A 27293-nucleotide genomic window follows, 5' to 3' on the forward strand; every position below is an offset into this window, starting at 1 on the left:
GAAGCAAGTTTAAGAGGGGGGAGGTAGTGAGACAAACTGACGGGACATGCGTGTTTTGAATAAGGATACCAGACTGTTATTAGCGCTGCAAACATTTCCTGAAGTGGTCCAGATGGTTGAGTATGAGCATGACTGAGTAGTTTAAGGGCCACAGGTAAATTAATGATAAATGCCAGAGCATAAGAAGATGCATTCAAAATAAAGCAAAAATAAAAAGCTGTTGTTCATGCCTATTGTCTCCCTTGTATCTCAGCTTTTCGTATAGGGAGAGCTAGATGTCATAAATAGGGAACTGGTATAACTACTTAGGTTTGGAGAAGCTGTTATCTAAAAATACTGGACATTTGATAACAATTGATAGAGAGCTGTGCTAGAATCATCTGGATCTAATGTTTGCTTTTAGCTCCAAATGATTCCAGTACAAAGAAGTAAAGAGCAAAGCTTTGAAGCAAGCTGAGAAATCTATACAGGTTGCTGCTGTTAACAGCTGGGATTTCCCTGAACTATACACTAGTAATGGGAACTCTAGGTCTGCTGGTGCTAAAGGGATTATACAAGTTTCCAGGGAAACAGGTTCTTGTCAGTTGAGTGCAGTTAGCTTTTTATAGACCATTTAATTTTTTTAATGTGTTTTACAGACAGATATATTGCATAGAAAATGCACATGGACAGCTGGTACGAGACCTAGACTTTAATCCCAATAAACAGTACTACCTGGCTAGCTGTGGAGATGACTGCAAGGTGAAATTCTGGGACACAAGAAATGTCACTGAACCAGTGAAGACACTGGAGGAGCATTCCCACTGGTAGAACAAATTATCTGCATGCTGTTTTGTGGCTGGATGGCTTATGTAATTTGTTCAGCTAATTATTTTACTGTTTAGGAACAGTGCAAATTAGCTATATTTGTGCTATTGTGAATAATCATTTTTCTGCACAGAGGAGTGGTTTTAATGTGTGGATGTTTCTTGTGTGATTGTAAATTAAGACTATAGACAATGTTAGTCTAGTTGACAAGAAACTGTTTTAAAATTACTGGGAGATAGGCTACAGCTTTGATAAGCACGGCACTGAACTTGCCTCATAGGGACCAGGTGGGATACATCTGTGCTTTCCCAACTTGAGGCTGATCTGCTGCACCTGACATGAGTAGAAAAGCCCTTGAGCTGTTTTGTTTACAGAAGCTGCCCTCTGTCCACCTATTGTAGAGCAGTGGGGATGCTCAACAACGCAGCCCCTGCTTTCTCCATGCTCCTTGCATCCCCTAAACCCAAATATGCAATGAGTTGTTTTATCCTCTGAGATAATATTGAGAACCTGTATATACCACTCTGGCCTGTGGCTGGAGCACAGAGAGAATCTTGTCTGACATTTACAAACTTCTGTGGTTAGGAAAAGATGGGCGGTTTGTATTTTATAAAATTTGAGTTGGAGTAATTCTTGCAAAAGAAATCTGGACCCTGAAGCTACTTTGAGTGGTATGAAGATGTCAATTAACGGAAACAGCATTTATACTTTTTTGAGATGATTAAAAGAAAAATAATAAAACAAGGACCATAAGATGTTCAGAATTAACTTGATACGTAAAATGTAAAAATTGAAGAGAAGTATAATCCTACTTTTGTTTTAGGGTCTACTTTAACTTTTTACTTAAAGGAGGTTGTGAGATTTTGTTTAACAGGTTATTTCTAATCCATATTTTGCTTTGGGGAAATTTTTATATTTAGAACTTAAATATTCATCTGACATATTAAGCAACAAACCAACGCATACCCTCAAGGAGTGATATCAGTAAATGGTGGCTTTTATTTTTGAGGCTTTTTTTCCTCAAAAATTATTTGTTGAATTTTAAAAACACCCTATAGAAAATCAAACGACATCAAAGCTTAAAAGTCAAATGAAGACAGCAGAAGCCAGTCTTTGGAATGAGACATATCGTTTCTATGTGTATTTATCACATTTAAATTGAAGATGAATTTTAGTTCTGTTATTTAAAATCAAGTGATTTAAACAGCATTGCCATGTTACCTACCAAGAATAGCCTCCTGTTTTTTTCTGAATTCCTCTTTTAGGGTCTGGAATGTCAGATACAATCATTCTCATGATCAGCTGATCCTTACAGGAAGCAGTGATAGCAGAGTTATACTGTCTAACATGGTATCAATTTCTTCTGAACCGTTTGGGCATATGGTGGATGATGATGAACTAAGTGACCAAGAGGACCACCATCAGGAAGAGAAGTATGAAGTTTCCTGGGTTTTATGGAGATGTTTATAGTTTGTCATTTCATTGTAATGATTAACATGCTATTCTTTATGGACTAGGATTTTTGTATACAGGCCTTTCAGGTATGTAGTTCTAATTTCTACTTAATTCATTCTTCTTTACTCACTTGTCTCTACTCATGGATATAATCCACTCTTTAAAGCTAATTGGCACAGTTACTGTGTCTTCACTTGTATAAAGGGGATGGTGATGCTGAGGATCAATCCTAAGGTCAGTTGTATCAGTGAATAGACTCACTCTAAGGGGGATCTGGATCAAGTCAAGCATGTGCACCTTTAATCATCTGGGTTACATGACAGCTGGAAATCTGCTTTTGTGGTTTCTGTATGTTTATCTTTAGAAAACATAACTGCTGTAGTAGTGATCTTCCCTACAGTCAGAAACAAGTACAAATGCATAAAGTTTTATAAATGTCACTCATGACATTGCTGCCTGCTCTGGAAACCAATAACTCTCTAGACCTGCTTCAAACAGGACAAAAGTTTGTTTTCAGCTCTCCTGGTGGGGAATAGTGCACATCACTGCAGGCATTTATAAGACCCATTCTACTTGGATGTGTGAGGAATTGCACATTTGCATGTGTATTTTGGTGTGTTTTTTTTTTTTAATTAATACTTAACTAAGATGGCAAAATAATAATTTCTCATCTTCCATTTTGTGTACTTTTAATTTTTCCCTAGTGAAATGCGTGATGTTTGTTTTCCTCTCTTTGTTTCTGTATGAATATGTATGTTTATATAAGAAGCTCTGTATGGGACGAGGACTCAGGACAGCTGTTTTCTAAATTTTCAGCTAGTTTATATGGTGATCTCGAGCAGAGGTACTTTAATTTTTCCTTTACAAAATGAGCGTAATGATACAGAAAGTCTTGTAAAATGTTTTGAGGCCACCAGGCTTTAATCTGTATTCTTCTGTTCTTTGCAGCTGTAAATATGTATGTGCTCCATGTCTGCACTGAGTGATTGTTTTGTTAAGTTTGCTAGGTTATTTTAATACATACCAAAAAAAATCCCTGTCCAGAATGAAACGGAATACCTCCAGACCCATTTTTAATGAAGAAACAGATGAGATGGAATTAGGAATAAAGAGATTACAAAAAGATTCCTCTATTACTTATCTGTGTTTATTAGATGTTTCAGTTAAAAGCAACCTAAACTTTATTTAGAGTTTTTTATTTGCATTTTTAAGGTTGCTCTTCCACCTTATTAATAAAGCTGCAGTTTTGCTCCAAATAATTTTGACATTTTAGCTTCACATAAAGGACTTGGAAATATCTTTTTTTTTTTTTTTCTTTTTTTTTCCTTTTCATGTCAGAAAGGAAGGTATCCCACATAGGCATTGTTAATTGCAAGTGTACAAAATGTCCCTGTGAGTAGTTGGTGATGAGTGCCTGGTCAGATTAGGTGCCTAGAAAGTTGCTTATGTTCTAGAAGTACATATGTACTGCTGGTGTACCTAAAGCAGAGCCCTGTAAATATGATGTACCTTTTGGTTCCTTACCCTTGGCTAGGTTCTGAAGTTTAGTCTGTCCTGGATAAAATATAAATAGCATTAGTGGAGGGGAGAAAGAGGCTACAGTATCCTATACGTGTATATGGTGGGAATGTATTAAAGTAAGTAACAAAGTATAGGTAAATAGTGCTCTGACAGATGTTGTATAGTAGGCTATCCAGAGCTTTTCTGGATTTCCATTGATTGTAGACATGTCAGTTGCCCCACTAAAATACAAGCGATTGTTTCTAGAGTAGGAATTGTTGAAACCAGGAACATGCAAAGCTATATAACAAATGTGATCCTCTTTTCCTTTGGCTATGAGATGCATGTTAACCACATCATGAGTGACTTGCATAATGATGACAGAAAGCCCTCACCTTTCCCCGGAGGCTACAAGAGTGCCATCACTAATGCCTACGCTTCTTAAACATCTGCTTTTCAACTGCTAACCTGTGCTCTATAAAACCTGTGTAAGCATTAGCCTCTGTAACAATCACTTGGTACTGTGAGATGCTTTTTCTTTTTTCTCTCTTTATGAATTTGATATCCACGTGAGCTGGAAGGATGTTTTAAAGGTACTCACCAGCCTTGAACTGTAGGCAGATGAATGTCTGTTTAGCTCTGAGTGCACTAATGAATCTGAGCATAACAGCCGGAGGGAATACTTCTTGTTAGTCAACTACTAGGGCATAATATTCAGGCTTTAGTGCCTGTTTCCCTCCTAGAAACCTCTTTGAAAAGTCTGTTTCATCATTCCATGGGTACCGTCTCCTCTGTATAACACAGGCTTTTTGCTTATGTACATTTCAGACCTTCAAGAAGGTGTTATATCTCCCTAGGATTACTTTTTACCCTGTTTGGAGGACATCTGGTTTCCCATTTGATAGTATAGAAATCTTCAGAAAGAAGTTCTCTCTTCTAGATGTAGTTTGAAATACAACAGGAAGAGGAGGAGTCTGTGCAATTAGTGTCTCCAGTCAGTCATCCTCAGACTGAGTGATCAAATTTCTCTCAAAAGGAGGTTGAAATATCAAGCAGAAAGAAGGAAAAAGTTGTTCTTGCCTCATAGTTTTCCTCTTTTCACAGTATGAATAAAATAAAATATTCCTGGGTTTCAATATAAAAGGAAGAGTTTGTACCAGTTGAATCTTAAAAGTTTTTCTTCATTTTTCTTAGCAGAAATCCCCATATAATAAACTATTGATTTGTACTATTCTAAATGGCTAAGACTTTTGAGGTCTTGAGCCTCCTGTTAATTTTAAAATATTTTGGAGAAGATTTTCTAATTTTTAATATTTTTCTTGTCTGGAAACAAGTAACGTATCTGTTTAAACCTGAATTGTGTTACAATGTAGAATTATGCACAAGTGTATGATCTACTCACGCATTTATTCCTGCCAAATTTTCTGTAGTAAATGCCTACTTCTTAAGGCTCACAACTTTAAAAAAGCCTCTCTAAATAATTATTTTTCTTCAAGTGTATTATTTGAGCAATGAAGAGACAACACAAGAATGTTGATGTTTTCTCTTTTTAGTAAGGAATTATTCTTTATTGAGGTTTCTCCTTTAAGTGCTTGCCCATATATGTGTTGATGCCTTGGGAATATATGTTTTTGTCCTGGAGACCAGAACATATTTGCCTAAGCACTATAACTAAGATGTTGCACAAGGACCTGTCCCTCGTCATAATTGAGTCATAATTTTCAGATCAGAGCAGCTTGCTTGCTGTCTCTTTCCTGCTTTTTCATTGCTGCTGTTGTTGTTTTTCTCCTCAAACATAAAATGTAAGAGCAGCTATGCTGCATCATGTCAAAGGTCTCCCTAGCCCATATCACACCTCTCATAGTGACCAAAAAGAAAGATTGTAAGAACATGAAAAGGAGATGAGACTTCCTCTGAGTATGCTTCCAGCCCCTGTCTGTTTGCAGCTCAAGAGACCCTCACTGCCTTCTTAATCCTCTTTGGAATCTTCTGATTCTTCCTTTTGGGACGTTCTTTTTTCACCAGCCATGTTCCTCTGTTTTCACTGACTGTGTTCTTGATTGCTCCAAAATGTGCTAGCTGAGCATATACTGCCTTTGTGGACTGCATCTAGGAGAAATATGCCAACTGTATTGTGTTCTTGCACTGAATAAGAAAGGGTTTCAGCACCTTCTCTTGGAGAAACCTAAAGCCTCTGTACTTTTAAAAAGACACAGGTTTCCACAGAGAGGTGGTATAGGTATGGGGCCAGAAAAGAGCTATGGCATATTCTGGTCAAGGCCCTGCTCTGGATTATTTAATGCATGATTCAAATATGAGGGGAAAAAAAGTTGAGAAAGAGGAAATGAAGCACTGTACTCCTGGCTTAATTTCTAACAGCTTATTCCAGAGACAGAAAAGATTGTACAAAACACATGAAAATGGATGGAACAGATGAAGTGAGTATATGGAGTGCATTTAGATTTCATCCCCCAAAGTTGTTATGTGGAGAGAATGGGAACCTGGACAGAAACGTATGGAGTGCTTTTCAGTCTTCAGTTTGAGCATAGCATTTGAAACACAGGGTGTTGCACTTCCATGGGAGCAACCTATTAAGGCAAGCTTCTCCTTGGCCTCTCTTTCGTTAATGGTTTCACACTCTGGTGTTGTATGGACTTGCTTCCTGCAACACTGGACTTACGTTAATTCCAGAATTGTTCCACAATTAATTCCTCCTTGACTGTGCTAGTAAGTCCCATTTTAGACATCTGCAGAGCACTCTGCCTTCATTTGAAGGGAGGCGTTGACTCTTCCATATTCTTTCATCATCCTTTGATCATCCAAATTTTTTATGTCAGTGAATGAGTATATTTGGTCTTATTAAATGAGTCTGCCAATCATTTTTACTCTATATTGCTATTTCCAACAGAAATAACAAACACTGCAAGATTCCTCCAGTTTAATATGACCATCTTTGCTCATCAGTTTGGGTTTATTTTCTTTAGTTATTGCAATATATTTATTTGCCTTATAGGTTTGTATTTTTAACTGTGTAGCACTTTCTTTGGTATGCTGATAATGCACAGTATGAGAAGACCATCTGCTACCTTAGCAGTGGCAACACCTGTCGCAGCCTGAAGGGAGTCGTTCAGGACGACCTCCCTCACCTTGGGGCCAAACGACCAAGTTCGTGATGCCCTTGGACTGAATTAAGGTGAAACGACACCAGCCAACCAGTTTTAAGATTTATTAACACAAAGATAAGGCATGTGGTCAAATAGGATAACCAACTAGCTAAACAAGTCCTGTGCCGCACATTTCCTACTGATTCAGCAAAGGAGAGGGGAGAAGAGGGGAGAGAGAGAGAGAGAGAAAAAAGATATCACCACCTGTGGATCCAGCGTTGTCCCGTTGGTCCTCTTCCTTTGGGAGTCTCAGCGGTGGAGGGGGGGGGCTCCCGTCTGGTGGTAGGTGGGTCCTCTTCACATGGCTCGAGTTGGGTACCTCCGAAGAGGGACCCCGAACAAAGAAATCCCTGGACAATTATACCTTCCAATCTAAGCTCTCCACCCCTCATGCGGTAGTTTGGACCAATAGTAATTTTCTGGGTCTGGGGTCTCCTGCTCCTTATTGGATCTCATTGTCGTTCCTAGGCAGGCTGTTTTCTGCTGCAGTTTCTTCCACAGGTGTGTCTCCGTTCCTCGGGTTCTGCTATTGTCTCTGAAGGTCCTGACAAAGAGTTGGTAACTCCAGCAATTAGCACTGTTTCAGATGCAAATTGCTGGTAACTCCCTTATCGTTCTCGCCTGCAGCAGCTCTGGGGCCCTTTTCTCACCGAACTAGGAAGTGCGGCCTAAGGCTTCAGCAAATTCAGCCACTCATGTCAAGCAAGTCTTACAGAAGTTGCGCTAAAAACAGACAATAATTTACAGTCCAGATCCCAAAGTCTCTGCCCGATTGTGGTCTCGTTCAGTGCAGGCTCGGTGTGTCCCGGGTGGTCGCAGGGAGACCATTTTGGGGATCGCAGCAGCCCAGTCCTGTTTCTGCCAGGGACAGATGGCTTGTTTGGGGTTATGGCCTGCCTGCACCCCATGCACCAAGAAATGTTTAAGGCAAAAAGATTCATTCATTGGTCCGCCACAACACCAAGGCAAATGCTGCATCTCCAGTAGTGGTTTCTTTCTGCATGACTTCTGTGGCTGGAATTTCCTGACAAAGCTGAATTGATGATGGAGGGTTTACTTTCTAAGGGAAAAAAGCCTTTCTGTGTCCATATTAATGAAGGGATTTATATTATCACCACATTTTGGGTTTGTATATCAGCCTTGAGAAGGAAGCCATCCTTAAACTTTGATTTTACAGCATGGGCTACCTGCTTTCTTTGGGGTTGATCACTTAAGTCTGCTCTGTTGTCCCTGGCACAGTTGATGATTCAGGCCCTTATTCTGCCTTTTCCCTTATGCTACATTTCTTTTTAAAGATAAGGATAGAACCTATCTTTGTTATCTGCTGAAGACTGTACCAGAAATTCACATTAGGAAATAAATTTATCAGTATTTTTTCTGAAGTCCTGTGCTTTTAGGGATATTTCTTTCTTTCTCACGATAGGTGTTAGCTACACTGTCCTTTTATATGAACAGGGCAAGATCTAAGATCTAAGGATTTCTCCCTGTTTTGCATTTAAAGTTGAGAGATGTAAAGGACTGGTCCTCTCAATACAGAGTATTTCATTGAGGTAGTGAAATTTTACATGAGATTTCAAGTGTAGAAACATCTTCAGCAGTTGGGATGCACCAGAGAGAAAATGGTGCCTGGCCTCTCTGTAGAAAGAGCTTTAATTCCAAATTCTGTCTAGAGGAGGTGGTGGTTAATACTTTTTGTGATAGACGTGTGATTTGGGGCCATTTGAATAGTAAATAATAGGGTTTCATTGTAAAGTGTATGAACTTTGTGGTCTAACATAACTTACGTGCACACACATCCGTGACTTCAGGAGAGCAGACTTTGCCAGCACTAATACATTGAGAAGTATTTGCCAAACAGTCTTGATAAGGCAGGCTTCGAGGGTATTTTCACACAGCTGCTAATAGTGTTAATTTTGATGATAGCTTTATTGTGGTATTTATGTCTCAGAGAAATCTCGAAATCACAGGATTACACTATAGAATCACCCAACAGACCCAGTTAATTAAAACAGCTTAAATTGCTGTGTTGGAGAATACCAGTGTTTTGGGCTTTACTGGTGGGATGTCTTAGAAGCTCAGCCAAATCCGGGGAAGCAGCAGTTTCCAATTCCTAGAGTATTTTGCATTTAAAGACTGTGTAGTTTTTCCCTAATAGATACATATATATTTTTTACTCAGCTCAGCAGATATATCCCCTTAATTTATATTGCATATTAGGACAACTTTGAAAACCTGCTATGTTAAAATATGTGTCTCCTGTATTTAAAGATGGTTTTCTTCCTGGAGAAGTTGCTCAGGGGGCTAGATTTTTTGTGTGAAAAACACGATAATGCTTATAATAGTATGAACAGCTAATTATTGTATATATGAATTGTGCTCCAGTATAAAGATCTCTGAATTCTGAATAGAGGAAAAGAAATAGTGTGTTACCTAAGCTTACCAGCAATAAAGTCTTACAATTGCTAAGTTCTGTCCTGTGGTTAAAGGGGAAGGGCATCCACAGGGCTTGTCTTAGAATCCAGTGATACGCATTTAGTCTTCGGGTTTTATTTTGAACACTGCAATACGTGTTGCTGCTCTACTGAATCAGATCTATTTAATAGTAATTTTTAGATTAAGGAGGACTTAACTTTGAATGTGATAAAGAATTAATGATTTTTGGTGACTCTGAAAAAACATACTTTATTGAACGTTGTGATGACAAAACAGAATTGCAAGCATTGCAAACTTAAGTGGTTGTTAGCATGAGCAGTAATTTGAAATAACAGCTCTCTACATGAAAACAATTATCCAAGGCTTAACAGGCTTCTTTCTCAAGTCTGTAACACAATTAACCTCAAAGTTATCTAGGAAAATGAAAGCTCTTCTCTTTTCACAGGAGAAGCTGGTAGGGGTTGTGCTGTATGAGTGAGACTAGAAAGAGGAAGCAGTCCAGTTTCAGCTCTCAGTCTGACACAAGTCTTAAACTTGTGGAAGACGTACATAGAGATTACACAGCCATAGTAAGAATACTATGAGTACTTGTCCATCTAAGAGGCTCATGCCTTGTCAATTGATGCTATACAAGAACATATATAAAGAAATAGAAGGGCAGTTAAGTCCGTCCAGAAAAAGTCCTTTAATACAGGAGAACCAGAAACTAAGGAAACTTTAAGGGGCAGGGAGATTTAGGACAAGGAAGAAAATAGCTTACCAAGCTTGCCAGGCCTAACAAGTGATTAGCAAGTATGCTAATCATCAAAATAGCTAAAATAAAAATATCTAAGAATATCTAAAATATCTAAAAAAGTCTACCCAGACTGCTATATCAAGAAATCAATAGGCAAAGCACCTACACCTGTGGTACACTAAATTAGTCAAAGCATAGCAACTACATTTCTACATTTATAACCTGCGGATTATATATATCTGTGTTTTGGCAGCAACCCGAGTTATACATATTAAAGTAGGATGGAAGAAACTTTACCCACATCCACCAGTACTCTTCTGAACTTCCCTAACTGGGACAGAGTTTAAGGTCCTGAACTCTCCTCCCTTTCCTAAAGCCTGCCCAAGATCTGCCAGCTTTATCCCAGCATCGAGTCCACTTTGAATTCATTGAGAGTAAGTAGTTAAAATGTCAGTCCTGAAGCACAGAAACTGAACAGTTATAAACATCCTACATTTATGTAGAAATAAAAATAAAAAATCCTCAGCCTATTCTTTAGATTACCAGTCCCCTCCCCTCACACCCAAAATGCAGATATATGTAGGTGTTTTCTTGGAAGTCTCTGAGGGTGGGATAAATGATCTGTCCCTGAGATTCCTGTGGTGAGAAAGCAAAAAAAAAGAAAAAAAGAAAAGAAAAAAGAAAGAAACCCAACGAACCAAACAAAAAACCCAACAAAATATTACCCCCGCCAAACCCCCCCAAATCTTGTACTTTCTGATTTATTTAAAAAAGTTTTTGACAGTCTTTCAGATACATGAATTAAATTATGTTTTTTATTGGGTTTATAACCCATTGTGTAATTTAAAGGCAAATTTATTTTCATTCAAGGTATTTGTAGAGGATGCTTATGGACAAAAGATGATCTTTTGGATCTTCTGTATTGTTCCCGAGACCATGTAATTCTGGGATTATTTTTTTCCCTCCTGATTATCTTGTATAGTATCTGGCTCTTTATCAAAGTGATCCCTTAGCGTAAAAGATTTTCTCGGATTCTCAATAAATGTCTCAAGGCTATGCCTCTCTTATACACAAATAGTTTATAAGAAATGTTATCATAGATCTGGACCTGAACTTATGTGGCCTGAAGAACCGCATGGATAGCTTTCTTTTTTGGAAAGGCACAAAATTACTTTCATCCCCAAGGAGAAATTCAGTGTATAGACAATAATAAGTGAGGGTTAAAAATTGTAGTAGTAAACAGAAATGCCAAACAGTAGTTCATCTACTAATGCAAGCTTCTTTCCTGAACACTCGTTCCCCTCTGACTTATATAAATTAAAATAAATGAACTGTATTATTTAAATGAAACACCAGAACAACTTTGAACATACAGAAAATAGCATAATCTAGAAGCTTATCTGTCCGTGTTTATCCAACCTTTGGTTAACCGAGACTCCTGGTTAACTGAAAGTCGGTCATGTCCCCTGACGGTAGTGTGCACCATGCGTTACTCCCTCCTTATCCAGGGAGACATCTGAAACCTTCGGAATAATGGAGTTCTGGATAAGTGGGTGAGCACTGTGTGGAGCACATTGCTGTCTGGGGACACGACCAACTTTCGCTTAACCAGGCATGTCAGTTAACAGGGAGTTAGAAAAACACGTTGCAGGAGGTGAAGCGTGTGTGTGTGTTAGCTCTCTGCTGTTAGATGGTTTGTATTAAAGTACATATTCAGAAGAACTGCAAAATAATCCTGCTCTTCGTAATTATCTAGAGGCTGTGTGTTGCTTGTGCTATGACCTCTTTTTGTTAGTTGACCTTAAACATAGCTTAAGTAAGTGATAATAGTCCTTGAAACTAAATATCAGAAGCTATTCTGCAGTATTAGACTGCTTCTGGTTTATTCATTGAATTCAATTTAATTTAAATTGTGATGTTAGATTCACAGCTGGTTAGACTGGCTAGGTGGTCCAGCAATATCTTGCAAGCCATTCAAATTGAATACCATATATGCGTTTTGTGATTGTAGAGATGGCTGCTTTCATCTTTGAGAGAACAGTAGTAAAGGGCAAAGGCTGCTGATAACAACTCATTTCTGCAGTAGCAGAACCTGCTTAAGTGACTGAGTGGCATTGGCAAGGTTCACTGTCCTCGCTTTCTGTTGGGAGGATTGCAGCTGCAGTGCAAGTCTGTTTCGGGGAGGTAGGGGGCTGCTTCTCAGAGGCTGTCGGGCAGGAGTGATCCTCTCTGGGTGAGAGGGAGCTTTAAGGTCATCCTCTGAAAACTCACCGGCCCTGTAGCTACAGAATAATGTACTGCAGGGTTGCCCTCTAACCGGAGGGATCAGCTCTGTGAGGAGGAAGGAAGGGGAGCTCGCAGCTAGCAGAAGGCAATCAATCAGTCTGGGGGCTGTGGAATTTAGAGAATAACGTCTCTTTTTAAATATTTGCAATGCAAAAGAGAACGTCTTTCTCTCATGAGGTTAACAACCAGGAACTTGGGTGTTGTAGTGAGAGGTGAGGTACACAGCAATAGATGAGAGTTGGGGGAATGGGTATAGCTCTGGGAATGGGAGAGAAAGGGGAAGGTGTTCAGAGTGGTGCCTCCACCTCCCTTACGTTACGCTAGAGATAATGCGTCGAGGACTGTAGCATTCCCATGAAGATGCTGCCTTGTTAAGGACTGCAACCTCTGACTCAACTACTCTTGTCTAATAAGATTATATATTCTTTTAAGAATTCAGTTAACAAAAAAGAAAAAAGGTGCGGAATGGAGCAGGGTGAGAGAAAAGCTATTGAGAGAAAAGTGTGTGTTTAAGTGCATGTAGATCAGCCCCTGTACTTTAATTTGCTTTAGAGGGAGAAGTATTTAGTATATTGCTTCTCTGAGACCTGAAACTACTGAAATTGAGAATAACAGATAATTTGTCGCAGCAAAGGGAGTCTTTAACATTGACTTGACTCTGCCATGTTATCTAAAACATAAGTGCATGCACATATCAGGTGCTGAATGATGCTTCCTTGGAGCCCACCATTGCATTCTTATACTTTAAATAGGAGCTTGCATATCTATCCATGTTTATGACACTTAACCTTTTCAATCAGGTGTGTTCACAAATCCTTACTTCTTTTTTTTTATATTTTAGGAGTAAAGAGCCCCTTCAGGACAGCATAATAGCTACCTATGAAGAACATGAAGATAGTGTATATGCAGTTGAATGGTCATCAGCAGACCCGTGGCTATTTGCCTCTTTAAGTTATGATGGGAGACTTGTTATTAACAGGGTTCCCAGAGCTCTTAAATATCACATATTGTTATAATTTGTTTGGATTATGGTGGAGTTATTATCTTGATGTACACAATTGGTAGGTATTGTTCATTTTTTCAGGATTTTTTTGGTTGTTGTTAAGTATAAATGTTAAAATTTTATTAAGAATGTATCTGTACTAATATAGAAACTTATGTTTCAGGTTTTGTCTTTTGTATTTGCCTTGGAAAATATGATAAATTTTCTTAAGGCTGTGCTAGTTAGTTTAGTTTTTGTTTTGTTTTTTTTTTTAAATAATCACTTTGCAATTGTGAGTTATGTTTCTGAATTTATTGGGCACTTTCCTATACCACTGATTTATTACTTCAACTTTACGCTAACATAGTGAATTACAGAGATGTTATCATTATGCCAATATAAAGCTGGGAGAAGGTAGGGTACATGTATCTGAAGTGATCTACCCATTTACAAGAATAATGTTCTATCTTCTTTCTTTTCGATATAAGCAGCCTTCTGTTCTTAGCTACGGCCACATTCTGTTAACTATTCTGGCTCATTCTTTAATGACTATAAATACAGTTGGGAATGGTCTGAAAGGCTTTCTTAATTCACTCCAGTATTTTAAACTATTTTTCTCCCATTTTGCCTGTCTAACAAGAAATGTTAATCATGAACGTGAAACCTTCAAAGTATGTTTTTCATTTAAGCCTTGTAGGAATAGCAACAACATACCATCCTGTAATTTGCAAATTAAATGTGTTTTTGTGCTCTATGTTGTTATTGGAAACAATATTCCTCTTGATCAAAATCTCTTAATATATTCTCCTGTAACGTATTACAGCATGTTCCTAGAATTTGGTTGTCCTGTAATATAGTTTGAGAGCCCCTGGAGCTACTCCACTGTTAACCTGAAAAATCTCTTTAATAGTTGAAAGTAATCTCTTTCTTATCTTTATTGGCTCTGTGCCATTTTGCAATATGCCTACATGATGTAACGGGTTTTCAGCTAAGCACAAACATGTTTTGCTCTATCCTTCTCTTTGCAATACGTGACCTAGGCATCAGAGGCTATCCTGTTACAAATACTGGGAACAGACAGATGTTGCCATGCAGGAGAATGCACAGAAAACTTGAAATGTAGATAGAAGGCACGTAAAATAGGGCTGTGCGTCCTGCCCCCTGCCCAGTGTAGTGTACTGTTCTGATAACAATTCTGCTGCCTGCTCTCTGTATGCTGATTACAGCTGTGCTCGGTCTCATGCCCCATTGCCTTTTTATCACTATTATTTCCAGTTAACTTCAGAACTCGGGTATGCGAAACAATGTCGGTTAGGATAGCGTTATGTAAGACCACTCCGAAGAAATGCCAAGAACATTGGATGGAAAGATCGATACCAACATCCTGCTATGAGTCCTGCTGTTGCTATAGTAACTGTTGGTGTTACTGTTGAGGGACAGCTTGCTACTAACCTTTGCTTGTCCTCACCACTATCTGGATTGAAATATGTCCAAATGTGATTTGTGGTGTATACACAGCTGCTTGTATGGGAACACACTTTGAGAGCATAACTGACTGCTGTAGGCCAAAGTGTCCAGAAAAGATGAAAGTTGAATTCCATTCTTGGCTTAATTATTAAAGAGCTTATTTGGAAGAATTCATAGAAGTGAAGTAATTAAATTAAGCCATGTGTATTACTGTCTGTATTTGTGTTACAGTGACGTCTCTCTGCTCCAGAGGGAATGCTTCTGTTGGAAAGTCTGATGGTCTGGTTTTCTGTGTTAAGATTTTAAACTTTGTTATTTCAGATTGTCTCAATCTGCAACTGGGTGTGAGCTCTTCACCTGTATATTATAAGAAATTACATTTCCAAATCGGTCATACTTCAGCTGTCTGAATTTCCAAATCCTTGACTGGGATGTAGCTTTACAAGTGGAGCTTTCAATCTTCAGACAAAACCACTTCTTTTTTTTCTCCCCATGCAAAAAAATCTGCAGTGTATCATTAGTATGCAGCGGAATACTTTAAAACTTTGTTCACATTAGCAATAAAAGTCTAATGAAATTTTATTGTCTCTTAATGTATATGGTTTACAGTGCGAAGGTGACAGGAAATTATGTAACCCTGTGTGGTGCTTGGTTTTAACATGTAATAAAATGTGGGACAGATTTTGGGCTAATCTTGAGGTACTGCATTTCCTTTAATATTGTAAGTTTATACAAGCCAGAAAGCTCTATCTATAAACAAATAATAATGATGTATTTTTCTTTTATTTTAGTATTGTCTGTCTTTTGGTAACTGTTTATAATATCACATTATAAGGGGAGAAGATAAGGGATGAACTATGGGAAGGAAGGGAGAAGCAGGTCAAATTTGAATGAAATACATTACAGTAGAAGCAAGAGAGCAGGCAGGGTCAAATTTTAATCATTTTTAGCTATCTCTAAAGCAGAATCTGAGTTACATGTTCAGCACTCACAGCAGTATGAAAATGACTTTCATAAAGAGAAAGCTTGACAAGGTTTTACCTCAAGCTGTTAGAGAAAGAAAGCTGCTGTAGGATAAGAGGAAAGGTCCCCAGATGGATAAACAACTGGTTAAAAGATAGGAAATAGGAGGTAGGAATAAATCATCACATTTCATAACAGAAAGAAATTACCAATGAAGTTCTGCAAGGATCTGTAATCAGGCCTGTGCTTTACATTGTATTTGTGACCTTTGTGTAAAAAGGTCTGCATAGAAAAATGGCAGAGTTTGCAAATGATGTTCAGAGTACTAAAGATGACTGACTGAAGAACTATGGAAGGGCATTTCACAACAGTGAATGACTGGATGATAAAATGATAGATGAAATTCAGTGTAGGAAATATGAAGTAATGGATATGGGAGAAAACAGTAATTTTGCATATACTTTGGTGGTCAATAGTAGTTAACTATTAGAGCTTGGAAGTGAGATCTTGGGGTTACGATAGCTCTTTAAAAGCAATAGCTTAATAGAGGTTAAAATCAAATTAAAATGTAAGGAGTTACTAAAAAGCAAATAGAGAGGAAAACAGAGCCTTGTTAATCCATTGTGCAAACCCATGATGTACATGCATCTTGAGTACTGTGTGTGGCTCTGATTTCTTTCATCTCAAAACTGATGTAGTGAAACTGGGAAAGGTTTTAGAGAAGGGTGACAGAAATGATGAATAGTATGCAGCACCTGTATGAGGATAACTAAATAGACTGAAAGGCAGATGGTTGAGAGGAATGATAAAAGTCCATAAAATCCTAAGTGGCAGGGGGAGAGGATGAATAGGGAGTGATTGTTCGCTGTCTCTTCTGATACGAGAACTAGATGTTATTAAATGGAACCAGCAGGTGGTGGCTCACAACATACAAAATGACATGATCTTTACAGCCGTGCAGTTGAGCTGCGATGCTCCTTTTTAACACACACACACACACACACACACACACACACACACACACACACACACACACACACACACACACACACACTCGCACCCCATATTGCAATGCTAAAGTTTACATGACTTGAAATCACTGTACAAATTCTTGAAAGGAGAATCCACCAAAGGCCGCTAAACACAAAGGCAGCACCTCTGTCCCAGGAAATCTTTTTCAACCCTGAAACGCTGGACACTACAAAGAATACTGGCAAAGAATCCCTATATGTCTGCCCTGTTTTTACCTGCCTGCCTAGACACATGCTATTTGCCCTTATAGGAAGAAAATAAAGTTTAAAAATAATAACGTATTCTCCAAAGCATTGTGTCTAGTGCTGAGATATCACATTCACTCCTTCACTTTCATCTCTCACAGCTCTTTACTTTGGTTATAAGTTGTGTTTTAAGGGATTTTAGAAAAGCCTCATGTCTCGGATGAAGTTCTTACAAAATCCCAGTATTATTTCTGGAAGCTGTCTGCTTTGTTGCAAAACCCTCCTTGGCAGTGAGACTATGGAGACAAACTGATTTCTGTACAAAAAAGAGAGTCCGTCACCTCTCCTGAAATTCAAATCATGTTCTGAGTGATCGTAAAGCACTGGGTTGTTGCAATGTTTCGTAGACAATACTGTTTTGTGCCGCCACATATCACCACTGGTAGGTGCACAATTATGATGTTTTCAAAACGAACATTTCTTCAGATTGATTTTTCTTTCTTTGCAGACTATATCCAGGTAAGAAGCTTTAATAGTTTTGATTTTGAAAAAGTTAATTCTGGTATTCCAGAAAGGTGTCGAACTGTGAATGTTGCAGCCTAAAAACTTGTTTTATTCCAGATTCAGTGTTGATAATTTCTACTTTGTCACTGACTCAATTTTATGTGCCTGGTGTGGAATTACGAAAATGCTTGAGATGTGGTGTTTTTATTTCACAGACAGGAAAGGATTTGATAATACTTTCTTAAAGATTTTGAGCTTGGTCTAAGGCTCACCGACGTCAATAGAAGTCTTGGCCATTTAATGAGAAGTTCAAAACAACAATCTGTTTCACTCCTAAGTAAAAATGATGCTAACTTCAAATTCAGAAAAGCCTTCAGTACAGACCTGGACATTGTCCGTGGTGCCAGTGCTAAAATTATCTGACCTGTACTGAAGCTGCTAAAGTTAATGAATTACTTGTCAGCATCAGAATTAATGAAGAATAAGAATTGGATGGCATGGATAGGCTTGACATTTGTTCTAGACCCATTCCCCTTCCTTCTTACCCTTTTGTTACACAAAGGTTTGCGGAAATAATATGGGTTATGTTCAACACTTAAATTAGTAAAGAGGAGTGTTTTATAAAGAAATAAGCTACCTGACAGTTGTATTTTTGAACTTGTAACTGAAAATACCAGCTCTGTATTTGTCTATTCACTTGGAATTCCTCAATCTTACAGCCTGGTACCTCTTCCAGTATTTGAGACTGAAATTCTGATGTCTTGCAACTTATTCAGGATAGCCTCAAACAGTGTAGTCCGTCCGAATCATGGTAAGATGCCCTAAAGTAGATATACTTGTGTCTGACAGTGCTGAAGCAGTGAAAAGTAGGTAATGATAACTGTGAAGATCAGTAATTGGATACAAGTTCATAATGCTATAAAACCAGCATTTACCATTAGCATGGGTAACCACTGTTTGGCTTTACAGAGGATATTGAAGGGTTTCGCTTTTTGTGGGGGATATGAAGAAAGTACTTAAAACTTTGTTGTAGAACCTGTGGCAGGAGTGCTGTTCTGAGGCTGCAGAAAGCCTATGGTTTCTGGAATAACGGCTGAACTGACTGGAAGAAAAGTGCAAATCAATCTTTAGAGAAGCCTGGCTTTCCTGTAAAGGGAGCTACTGAATTGGAAAGTCATGGATAGTCTCCAGATCAATTTGCACATTGCTCCTGCTCATTCCACCTGCCACTTTGGTCAGTGAGGGACTAGTGAAGTGAGAAGAAAATGACACAAAGGAGATCTGGAGAAAAAGAAAAAGACAAAGGCAAAGAAATAGTAAAAGGAAGACTGACAAATATGGAATGAAAAGTAAATTGAAAAAGACAAGATCAGGGAAGGATCAGTTTGGAAAACAGAAATAGGAAAGACAGGAAAAATTGTCAGTAAATGAAGTAAGGAGAAAGATGTGGAGGTATGGAGTTCAAAAAAAAGGAAAAGAGTAGATTTTTGTTTGTTTGTTTTAGCTATATCCTTAAAATTTTACATGTTTATCTCTTTTGCGTTCTTAAAATCTTATATATTAATCTCCCCAAATTAACTGATTTAGGTGCTAGAGAATTCATGGTTTATATTGTGGTATTATAATTCTGTCGCTGGATATGATACATGCATGATAGTTGTTGCCAAGTTTGGGCATAAGTGCACATATTCTTATTGATCCAGAAGTTATCAACCCCAACTGATATGTCTGAAGGGAATAGAGTTTTCAGTTGGTCACTGCTGTTTTCAGAGGTCAGGTTGTAACGGGAGCAATTGGAGTGCGTTTCAGTGCCAAGCATACAGATAAGGTGAGCAACCCTAGGGAGCAGAACTAGGGAGCATTTCAAGGTGGCTGTTTCTTGAGTCACAGTAGTTAGAGCTTCAAAAGCGTGTCCTGTCTGTGCCTTTAGGGGAGTGTCCCAGTGCGAACAACTCAAGATATTAGATGTAATCAATAAAATATGTGAGTTGCATGCTTCCTTCCGCACTGACTTACCTTGCAGCAGAACAATTTTGAGCTGTTATTGAGCAAATCCCGACTCCTTCTGTTTTGGTGCTACAGCAGCCACAACTTTATAAAGGGGTCTTGAAGCTCCGGCACAGAAGATAGCTTTGGGGAGAAAGAGATGAATGAGTCTCACTAAATCCACATGCCAAGCTCCCCATGTGAAGACACATGGCAAATATGTGGGTTGCTGTTGCCCTGGAGCTATAACAACAGCTGCCAAGCAGCTGGGCTGAGCAGGGAGGACCTCTAATGTACCTTTTCAGCAAATTGTCCATTTATTCTGACTCTTCCCTGAGTTCGGGATTTTGCCAGGAGGAACTATGGAAAACCTTTTTAATGGAGAATGAATTTAGAAGAGTATGGGAAAGCTTGGAAAATCCAAAGATGCCACATACTAATCAGCAAGTCTGGATGAGCTGAATCCTGGGATGGTAATAGACTTGGCAGACAGATTCTCTGAACCACTGCCAGTTTCTAAAAATTTGCAGAGAGCTGAGAAGAGAGAGACTGGAAAACAGCAGAAATGGTATTGATGTTCAGAACTATATGGAAACAGCAGTGCAGGGAGCTGGGTTAGGAAACGTATTTCTGAGTCAAGAAGTTTTAGCCAATCTGTGAATATTTTATTTGGTTTTATGTGGCTTTATACTTGGCTTGCTTAAATTTTTTATAAGCCCCAATCAAAATACCAACAAGTATATCAGAAACAAGGTTATCACATCCATGCAACAAAGCGTGGCTGATGCATTGTGTTATACAGATTAGCCACAATTCTAATCTGATTGTTTGTATAACTTATCTTACACACTGCATTTCCAGACAGGATTGGTAGAGCGTATTACTTAATGGTAAATATAACTTGTTTTCAAACACATATGAAGAGAAAAACTTTTCTTCATTTCTGATTATGGGAAAGCAAACTTCTGCTAAAGAAAGCAATGATCCATCTCTTGACTCTGGACATGAAAAGTAGAGGGAGGGGGAGGAGAGGAGAGGGGATAGAGAATACCTGGAATTTAACTTGGCAGAGATTGGAAAACAGATAATTCGTGTTCTCAGCATGCAATTTGTGGGCTAAAACACTTGCTTGAATACTTTCAGCTCTGTCTCAATATGCATATATACAGTATTTTGAGCAGAAGTTACCTAAAACTCCTTTCAGAAACGGATTATGCTACTGAAGATGATGATATAACAACAAAAGCAGGAAAGCATCTTTTCTTCTTAAAATTAAGAATATTTCCTTATTCTTAGAGGAGTGGTTATATAACACGTTTGAAACTACGAAAGAATTAGGCTTGGGCACATACATGTCTGATAGCAACTGGTAGGTAGATGGAGCCATAGATACTTTAATGCTGTAGCTTTTTTCTTTATCTCATTTAATCTAGATAAAATGGAAAAATATGGTAGCTGTATTATTATTGGAAAGTCTGTTAGCAAAAGCACAAATGAAAGCTTCATCACAATAGGATCTGTTTAATCCTTTGCAAAGCAAATATCACGACAACTGTTCTGACCATACTGTCTGTAGTGAGTGACAGTTACTTGGATTCAGTTTGCTAGATAGATGCATATTTCTGATCTGTGTTTTAATCATCTATTTTCAATGTTAATACTATTTGAATATCTTCAATCTATTGTTTGAGTAACTTGGATAAATGATACACAATTTTCTATTACAGTTCACAGACAAATCTTTTAAAACAGAAGGAAAAACTTTTTTTAAGTCTTCATGCTGCTGTATCAGGAGGCAATCTGGTTTCTGTTCCAGTGTTCTGTACCTCAAGGCTCAAATCACAATTTAAGTTCTACAGGTTTTAGACTGGTCATTGCTGAGGGCAGCAATGGATGAAGGCTGAGCATGACTGACATGTTCATATTCATCAGAAAACAGAGTCAGCTGGAGAGAATGAGGGAACCGCATTGTTCCCTCCCTTACTGCTCGTGCAGAAAGACATAGGCTGCGGGGGGGAAGCTACCTGAGGTTATTAAGATTAATACAGCTAGAGATTCCAATCAGCTCGCACAAGGCTGCTCCTCAAGGCTGTCAGATGCCTACTGCCTTCTCTTATTCAGACAGGGCCACATCAATTTGGAGTTTCCCAACAGAGACTGCTATGATTTATGGGTTTAGGAGGCTGATAAATGTGGTTACTTGAAGTGTTCATGAAATAATCGAATCGGAATAATTTCAGTCAGCTGTGTTCAATTTATTTTCTCCGATAACCACAGGAGGGTGCAATTTTGGATTGGGAGCTTCATCTCAAGGATTCCTATCACAGGAAAGACATTGTGGAACCTGGAATATGAGCAACTTAATTTTGCTGCCAGGCGTGTATGGCAGCCTTACGAGCTGACTAAGATTCATCAGAACTGGAGAGTAAGTACCTTGAGTTCTTCTGGTTTTACCCGTGACAGAGTCTGGGACTGTTCTGGTTTATGCATTGTGGAATAACATTGCTGGAAGGATTATGAGAGTCTTACTATTTACTGTTTGAAAATCACTTTTTTTTTTTTTTTTTTTTTTTTTTTTTTTGTACATCTGGGTTTTGTGAATATTTGTGGATTGGCGATCAGTATTGATTCTGCCCTTAGAGCAAAGGGAGCTCCCATGCATCCCTGAAGAGTGGTTTCTTATTTCTTAAAATAAATGTATCCCTAAGAATTTATCGTTTATCTGCTGTAACTTTCCCACATAGACAGAAAAGAATGACATTATTTGTGGATTGTCCTAGACAGACTACTGAATGTAAAGGGCACTGTAAAACAGGAAGGGTAACAGCTTAAAACATTGTGATGACTGCCTGATGTTGGTAAAGAAAGGGAAGGCCCAATAAGCAGAGCTAGGGAGCAGCTGGAGTAAGCACGTTACAGACCGATGTCTTCCCATGGTCATGAACAAGGTACTTACCATAATCTGAGAGCTGCGAGCAGGGGAGGGTAGAGGGTGGGAAAAGACAGTGGCTTCTGTCGCTCTCCAGAGTGGCTTGTTCTGGATTAATTGATTCAGATATCTTTTGGCATGTGTAAAGAGACTGCAAGCAGGAGACATGCTAGAATTTAACAAGCTAGTAGGTCAAGTACCGGTATATTCACCACCTCCAATAGGATGCTTGAAGGGTCTTTGTTGGCCAGTTAGGTGTCCATTGATTGAGAAAGGGGTTGTCCTCCCTCTGCCTGCTGCTTCAAACAGATCATATGTTGTACATTTGCCATCTTCCAGCTCCTGCAATTTTTTTTTCCTTTAAGGATATTATACCTTTGCATTTTGCTCGTTTTCCTGTTGAATCCTTGAGCTGCTAATGAGCCACACCTCAAAAGTCTGACCTCTGTCTGCAATTTTATGTTTCTTATCTTCCATGGCTTTACTCCATAGACTTTAATACAGCCTTTTACTACAACTCATCAACTTCCTTGGAAGTCATAACCAAAGTTTGCAGCAGTGCCATGTCAGAACTAGGCCTCAGAGTACAAAAAGCAAGACATGGCAGGGTGGAGGGGAGGAGAAATGGTTACAGAAAGGGTTACAGAGAGTGGGTTGCACCAAGGTTTTATTGGTGCAAGATAAAGCTGGACTGAGCATTCAGGGTTTATTCTGTGGTGAGCCAGGGATGTAGGCTTCATCAGCTTCTTTGAACTTAGCCTTCCTGCAGCTAGGGATATGCATTACCCCATTGGGTTTGTACCAACATGGGCATGCTGCTAATTAATTAGTCTGGCCTGTGTTTGAGCTAGTGTCTGATCATCCATGGCTCAAGCTGTGGAGTAGGTCCTTTCACCCTGTGGTGAAAAACAGCTGTACAATTCTACAGGAAGAATAAATATTTCTCAGAGTTTCCTTGCCTTAGAATTCAAATGTTTTTGATTTTTTTTTCCATGAACTGAAATTTATTTTAATTTCATTTCTTCATCCTGTCAGCATTCTTTAGTTTTGTATAAAGAGGACGACTCAGGTCTGGGGAGAACCTTGAGGGCAAGGTGTTCTGACTAGATAGAAACATTTGAGACCCTAACGTAAAGTGGTACCATGTTTTAGAGCCACTTATGGGCAATCTGTACAGTGAGGTAGACCAGACTTCTGGGTTTCAGCGACATTAAGCAGCTGCGTTAAAGAAGAAACCATTGTACTCAGTTTGCATCAGAAAATAAGTGATATCCCAAGCAAGGAAGGCCTGCTAAAATTCAGCTACCCAAGTTTGGTTACTTTTTCATGAGTACATGTTAATTTCTGAAATTAATGGGTTGATTCATGATGGTTTCTTTCATTTTTAATGTTGCTTCCTTTGTCTCTGGGTAACTTGATGCCATCTCTGCCCACTGTAACTTACTCCTGTAGCTCATATAGATGCCTATTTTGTACATTTTTAAGAATGTCATATGAAGTAGAGTATTTCTTAAAGTGATGTGCTCAGTATTGTGGCAACACTGTCCCATCCAGGAGTACAGTTTAAGCAAGTTCACTTAGAAGAAAAATGTTTGATAAGTAAAACTCCCTTCTCATTGCTCGATACTGAGAAAGATGTTTCCATGAAAACCACTTATTGGATCTCCTTGCCAAGGTCTACTTGCCATGATATGCACACCTCGTCACAGAATGGTAGGGAGGATAGGATAAAAAAAATCTGCTGCTAAAGTGTCATCTGCTGCTTAGCTGCGATGTTGATACAAACCAGAAAATGTTTTCCAAATGTATTTTGAGCTTTGGGCATAGCATAAAATTAGGGCACAGAATGCTATGCAGAAAATGGTAATAGAAAAGTCAGGATTACAGTAGTCCATTCTGTGTGGTCTTCACTGGTGAGCAAAGAACAGCTGAGGGGCATTGGCAGGACTGTCTCACTTGTGTTTTCACTTCTACTGCTATGAAAAGCATTTTCAATACTTGCATAATTTAAAGCATGACATTATGATTTTCAAAGTTTCAAATTGGAGTAAATCATTTACATAATCTAATTAAATCATGTAAATGTTTTATGATAATATTAAGTAAGTGAAAAACTTGTGGCACAAAAGCATCCCATTCTTAGGCCATTGGGGAAACCCAGTTTAAGCATGCAGATCTGTATTTCTACCCCTGCATGTTTTGGGAGGTCAACAGGGTAGTGAATGCTCTGTTCTTAGCATAACCTCTGAAGCTTGTTTTGCAGAGCATCATCTTTCCAAGAAGCTTGAAGGTAAGCTGGTACCGGAGGGAAAGACAAAGCAGATTTAAAAGGCTACTTGCGATCTCTTACTATTTGAATGAAAATGATGCTACTGCAATATGTAATGAATTGCCTCCATTTCAGTGAACATTAAAATAATCCCATGGTGACTCTCTTAGCAGCAGCCCTGCCACATGTAGTATCAGATCTCACAAAGTATGTGTAGTACTTGGATGGGAGGCTACCAGGGGAAAGCCCACAAATTCTCTTGGTGACTGTTCGGTTTGTTTTTGCCTCTGGCTGCACTAGCTCACAAAATATTAGAAGCACTTGGCCAGCATCCTTGATGGGAGATGCTGTCTTGTAGTGAGATTTTTAAATAATCTTTTTCTTTTTATTTTTTTTCATCAGCACATTACCATTAAACTGTCCTCAACAGTGGATCTTAGTGAATTCTACCTTTACTAGGCCCTACTATTGCAACAGGCAAGTGAATTGAGTCCTAATTTTCCTAATGTAAACAAGTTAATTCTAAGCTAGTAGTAATCTAACAAGATTTTACAAAGTACAGCACTGCTTTCCTAAAATGAATTCATATAATTGGCAGAGGTAGGTACTTTAAGGCCAAGCCCTTATCTGGTCTAAATAAGCTTACTGCCATTAACTTTTATCAGTGCCATACTGATTTCTTGTAACTGCTGACAGAAATATGTGTATATGCACTGCCTGGTGTTCTGCACTTTCACAGTAATTGTAATGGTTATGAAGCACTGGGCTTGCAGTATGTTATCTGTGTCAGGCTATTGATGCAGCCCATGTACTGCTAGGTGGAAGCAGGGAACTAACTGCACGCATGGTGTCGACCTGGTTTGTGCAGACGCTGTGGCAAGAAATTAGTGCAGTAGCTCTGATTTTTATCCAAAAAGGTGGATGTTTTCAGAGAAGCCTGGATCTATCATACCTCTAAATCTGGAGCTTCTCTTAGTTACTGTCACAGTAAATAATAATATCCAAAGTTTGTAAATTAGTTTGGAGCTCAGTGGTATGAAAAGCTCTGGCTATATGAAAGTCATTCCAAAGTAGCTCACAGAAAGGTGAAATATGCCATCAGTGAATTAAATCTTTGCTAATTAGACATAGAAATCTAATTACTCTGCAAATTTTTCATCTAATTTTTAAGGGAGGGGAGTTAGTGTAAATTTAAAATGCAAGCTGAGATGTTCAGCACATAGTGTTAACTGCCAAGGAGAACAACACAGTGACCTTATTTGCAGCTACACATGCATCATGTGTAGGAATGCCTGTCATAGCCATAATGATTTAACATCAGGGCAGGCCGATATTTCTTGGTTCTTCCTCCGCAGTGTAGGCAGTTTCCTTTATAGGTAGGATGGGAAGCTGTAGGTGTTTCTGGTGAAAAATGGTAATGCTTGAGAGGTGCCCTTTACTACAAATCCAGCATTGCTCACTTTAGTTTGCCTTATGAAAAGGAACTTGGAAAGTCACAGCTGGGTGAAGTTTAAGTTTTGGAGTGGCTGGATTCTGTTTTTTTAATTACTTAGTTGTTCATTATACGACTATGTTTAAACATAGTAAATAATGTTAGGAAAGTTTAAAGCTCCTGAATAGTTTCTCTGTTTGGTTTGTAGGTTTGGGGTTGAGGGAGTTGGGGGTTTTTTTCTAGGCACTGAGACTATTTCAGTGTAGAAAAGAGTACTTTAAAACCTGCAGTATTTTGGTCAAAGGAGATATTTACATTTAGACAGAGAAGCTCATAGAGCTAATGTTTATCTCCAACCACAAAGACATTCAGTGCCTGCATACATAAGACATTTTTGTAAGAGTGCAAGTATTAACTGTCATTAAATAGCTGGTGTGAATTGCAGGTAACAGTCCTATTATAAAAACCCTCTTGATTACCTTTCCATACCGTATTGATTTTGACCCTGATATATCACCTATTTAAACTTTACTAAAGGATCTCAGGTATCAGTTTTTAAAAACTTGTAGGTACTTGCCTTTAACTTAGTAAGGGCATGATCCACAAATTTCTGTGGTCACTGAATCATCTCTGAAGTCCACAGCTACTGTGTTAAAATTGTGCCTGGCTTATATTCCTGTCACTTCTCACCTAAAAGGTGTGTACGCTTCCACGGGAAGCAAAGCACTCGTGCTAGTTTCTGTGTCTTTTTTTTTAATCTATAAAAACTGTAATTTAGATTGCAGATAGGCATCCTTCGTAAATTCCTGTTTATAAATTATTGTAATTTTTTAAAAGAATTTGTTTTGAAAAGTTTGGGAGAGTGTAAAATAAATTGAAGAATAGCTAAAAGAAACTTTAATCCTCTCTGGGCACATACAGAAAACTGTTTCTCAATCTTAGAAATATCCCCAAATGTATATTAACTATCTCTGCAACTATGAGATGCAGCTCTTAAAAGTGACTTATTTTAAAAGAAATAAATACTGAGGAGTAAAATGAACAGTGAGCAGTTCTTCACCATTTCTCACAATGCAAAACTTATGGGCGACCGGTGAAGTTACAAAGTAGCAAATTTAAAGCAAACAAAAAGAAGTATTTTTTCTTATAGCCCATAATTACTG

General features: G+C 38.5%; 1 protein-coding gene across 2 annotated transcripts in view; it reads left to right on the top strand.

The window, feature by feature from the left end:
* EIPR1 (EARP complex and GARP complex interacting protein 1) overlaps positions 1-27293 on the top strand; it is a 109189-nt gene that overhangs the window by 76532 nt on the left and 5364 nt on the right. Inside the window, exons 7-11 of one of the 2 annotated variants that reach the window (XR_003260207.2) lie at positions 639-806; positions 2073-2240; positions 13223-13442; positions 18234-18325; positions 21778-21925. Coding sequence is in view for 1 of the 2 variants with exons in the window: in XM_026106838.2 (XP_025962623.1) it covers positions 639-806; positions 2073-2240; positions 13223-13397 (511 nt within the window). In the remaining variant the exon portion in view is untranslated. Of the gene's footprint in view, positions 1-638; positions 807-2072; positions 2241-13222; positions 15523-18233; positions 18326-21777; positions 21926-27293 lie in introns of those variants that run through there. The other variant, XM_026106838.2, reaches the window with a different exon arrangement.

Source organism: Dromaius novaehollandiae, chromosome 3 (assembly GCF_036370855.1).
Source record: "Dromaius novaehollandiae isolate bDroNov1 chromosome 3, bDroNov1.hap1, whole genome shotgun sequence".
In the NCBI taxonomy this organism is placed as follows: domain Eukaryota; kingdom Metazoa; phylum Chordata; class Aves; order Casuariiformes; family Dromaiidae; genus Dromaius; species Dromaius novaehollandiae.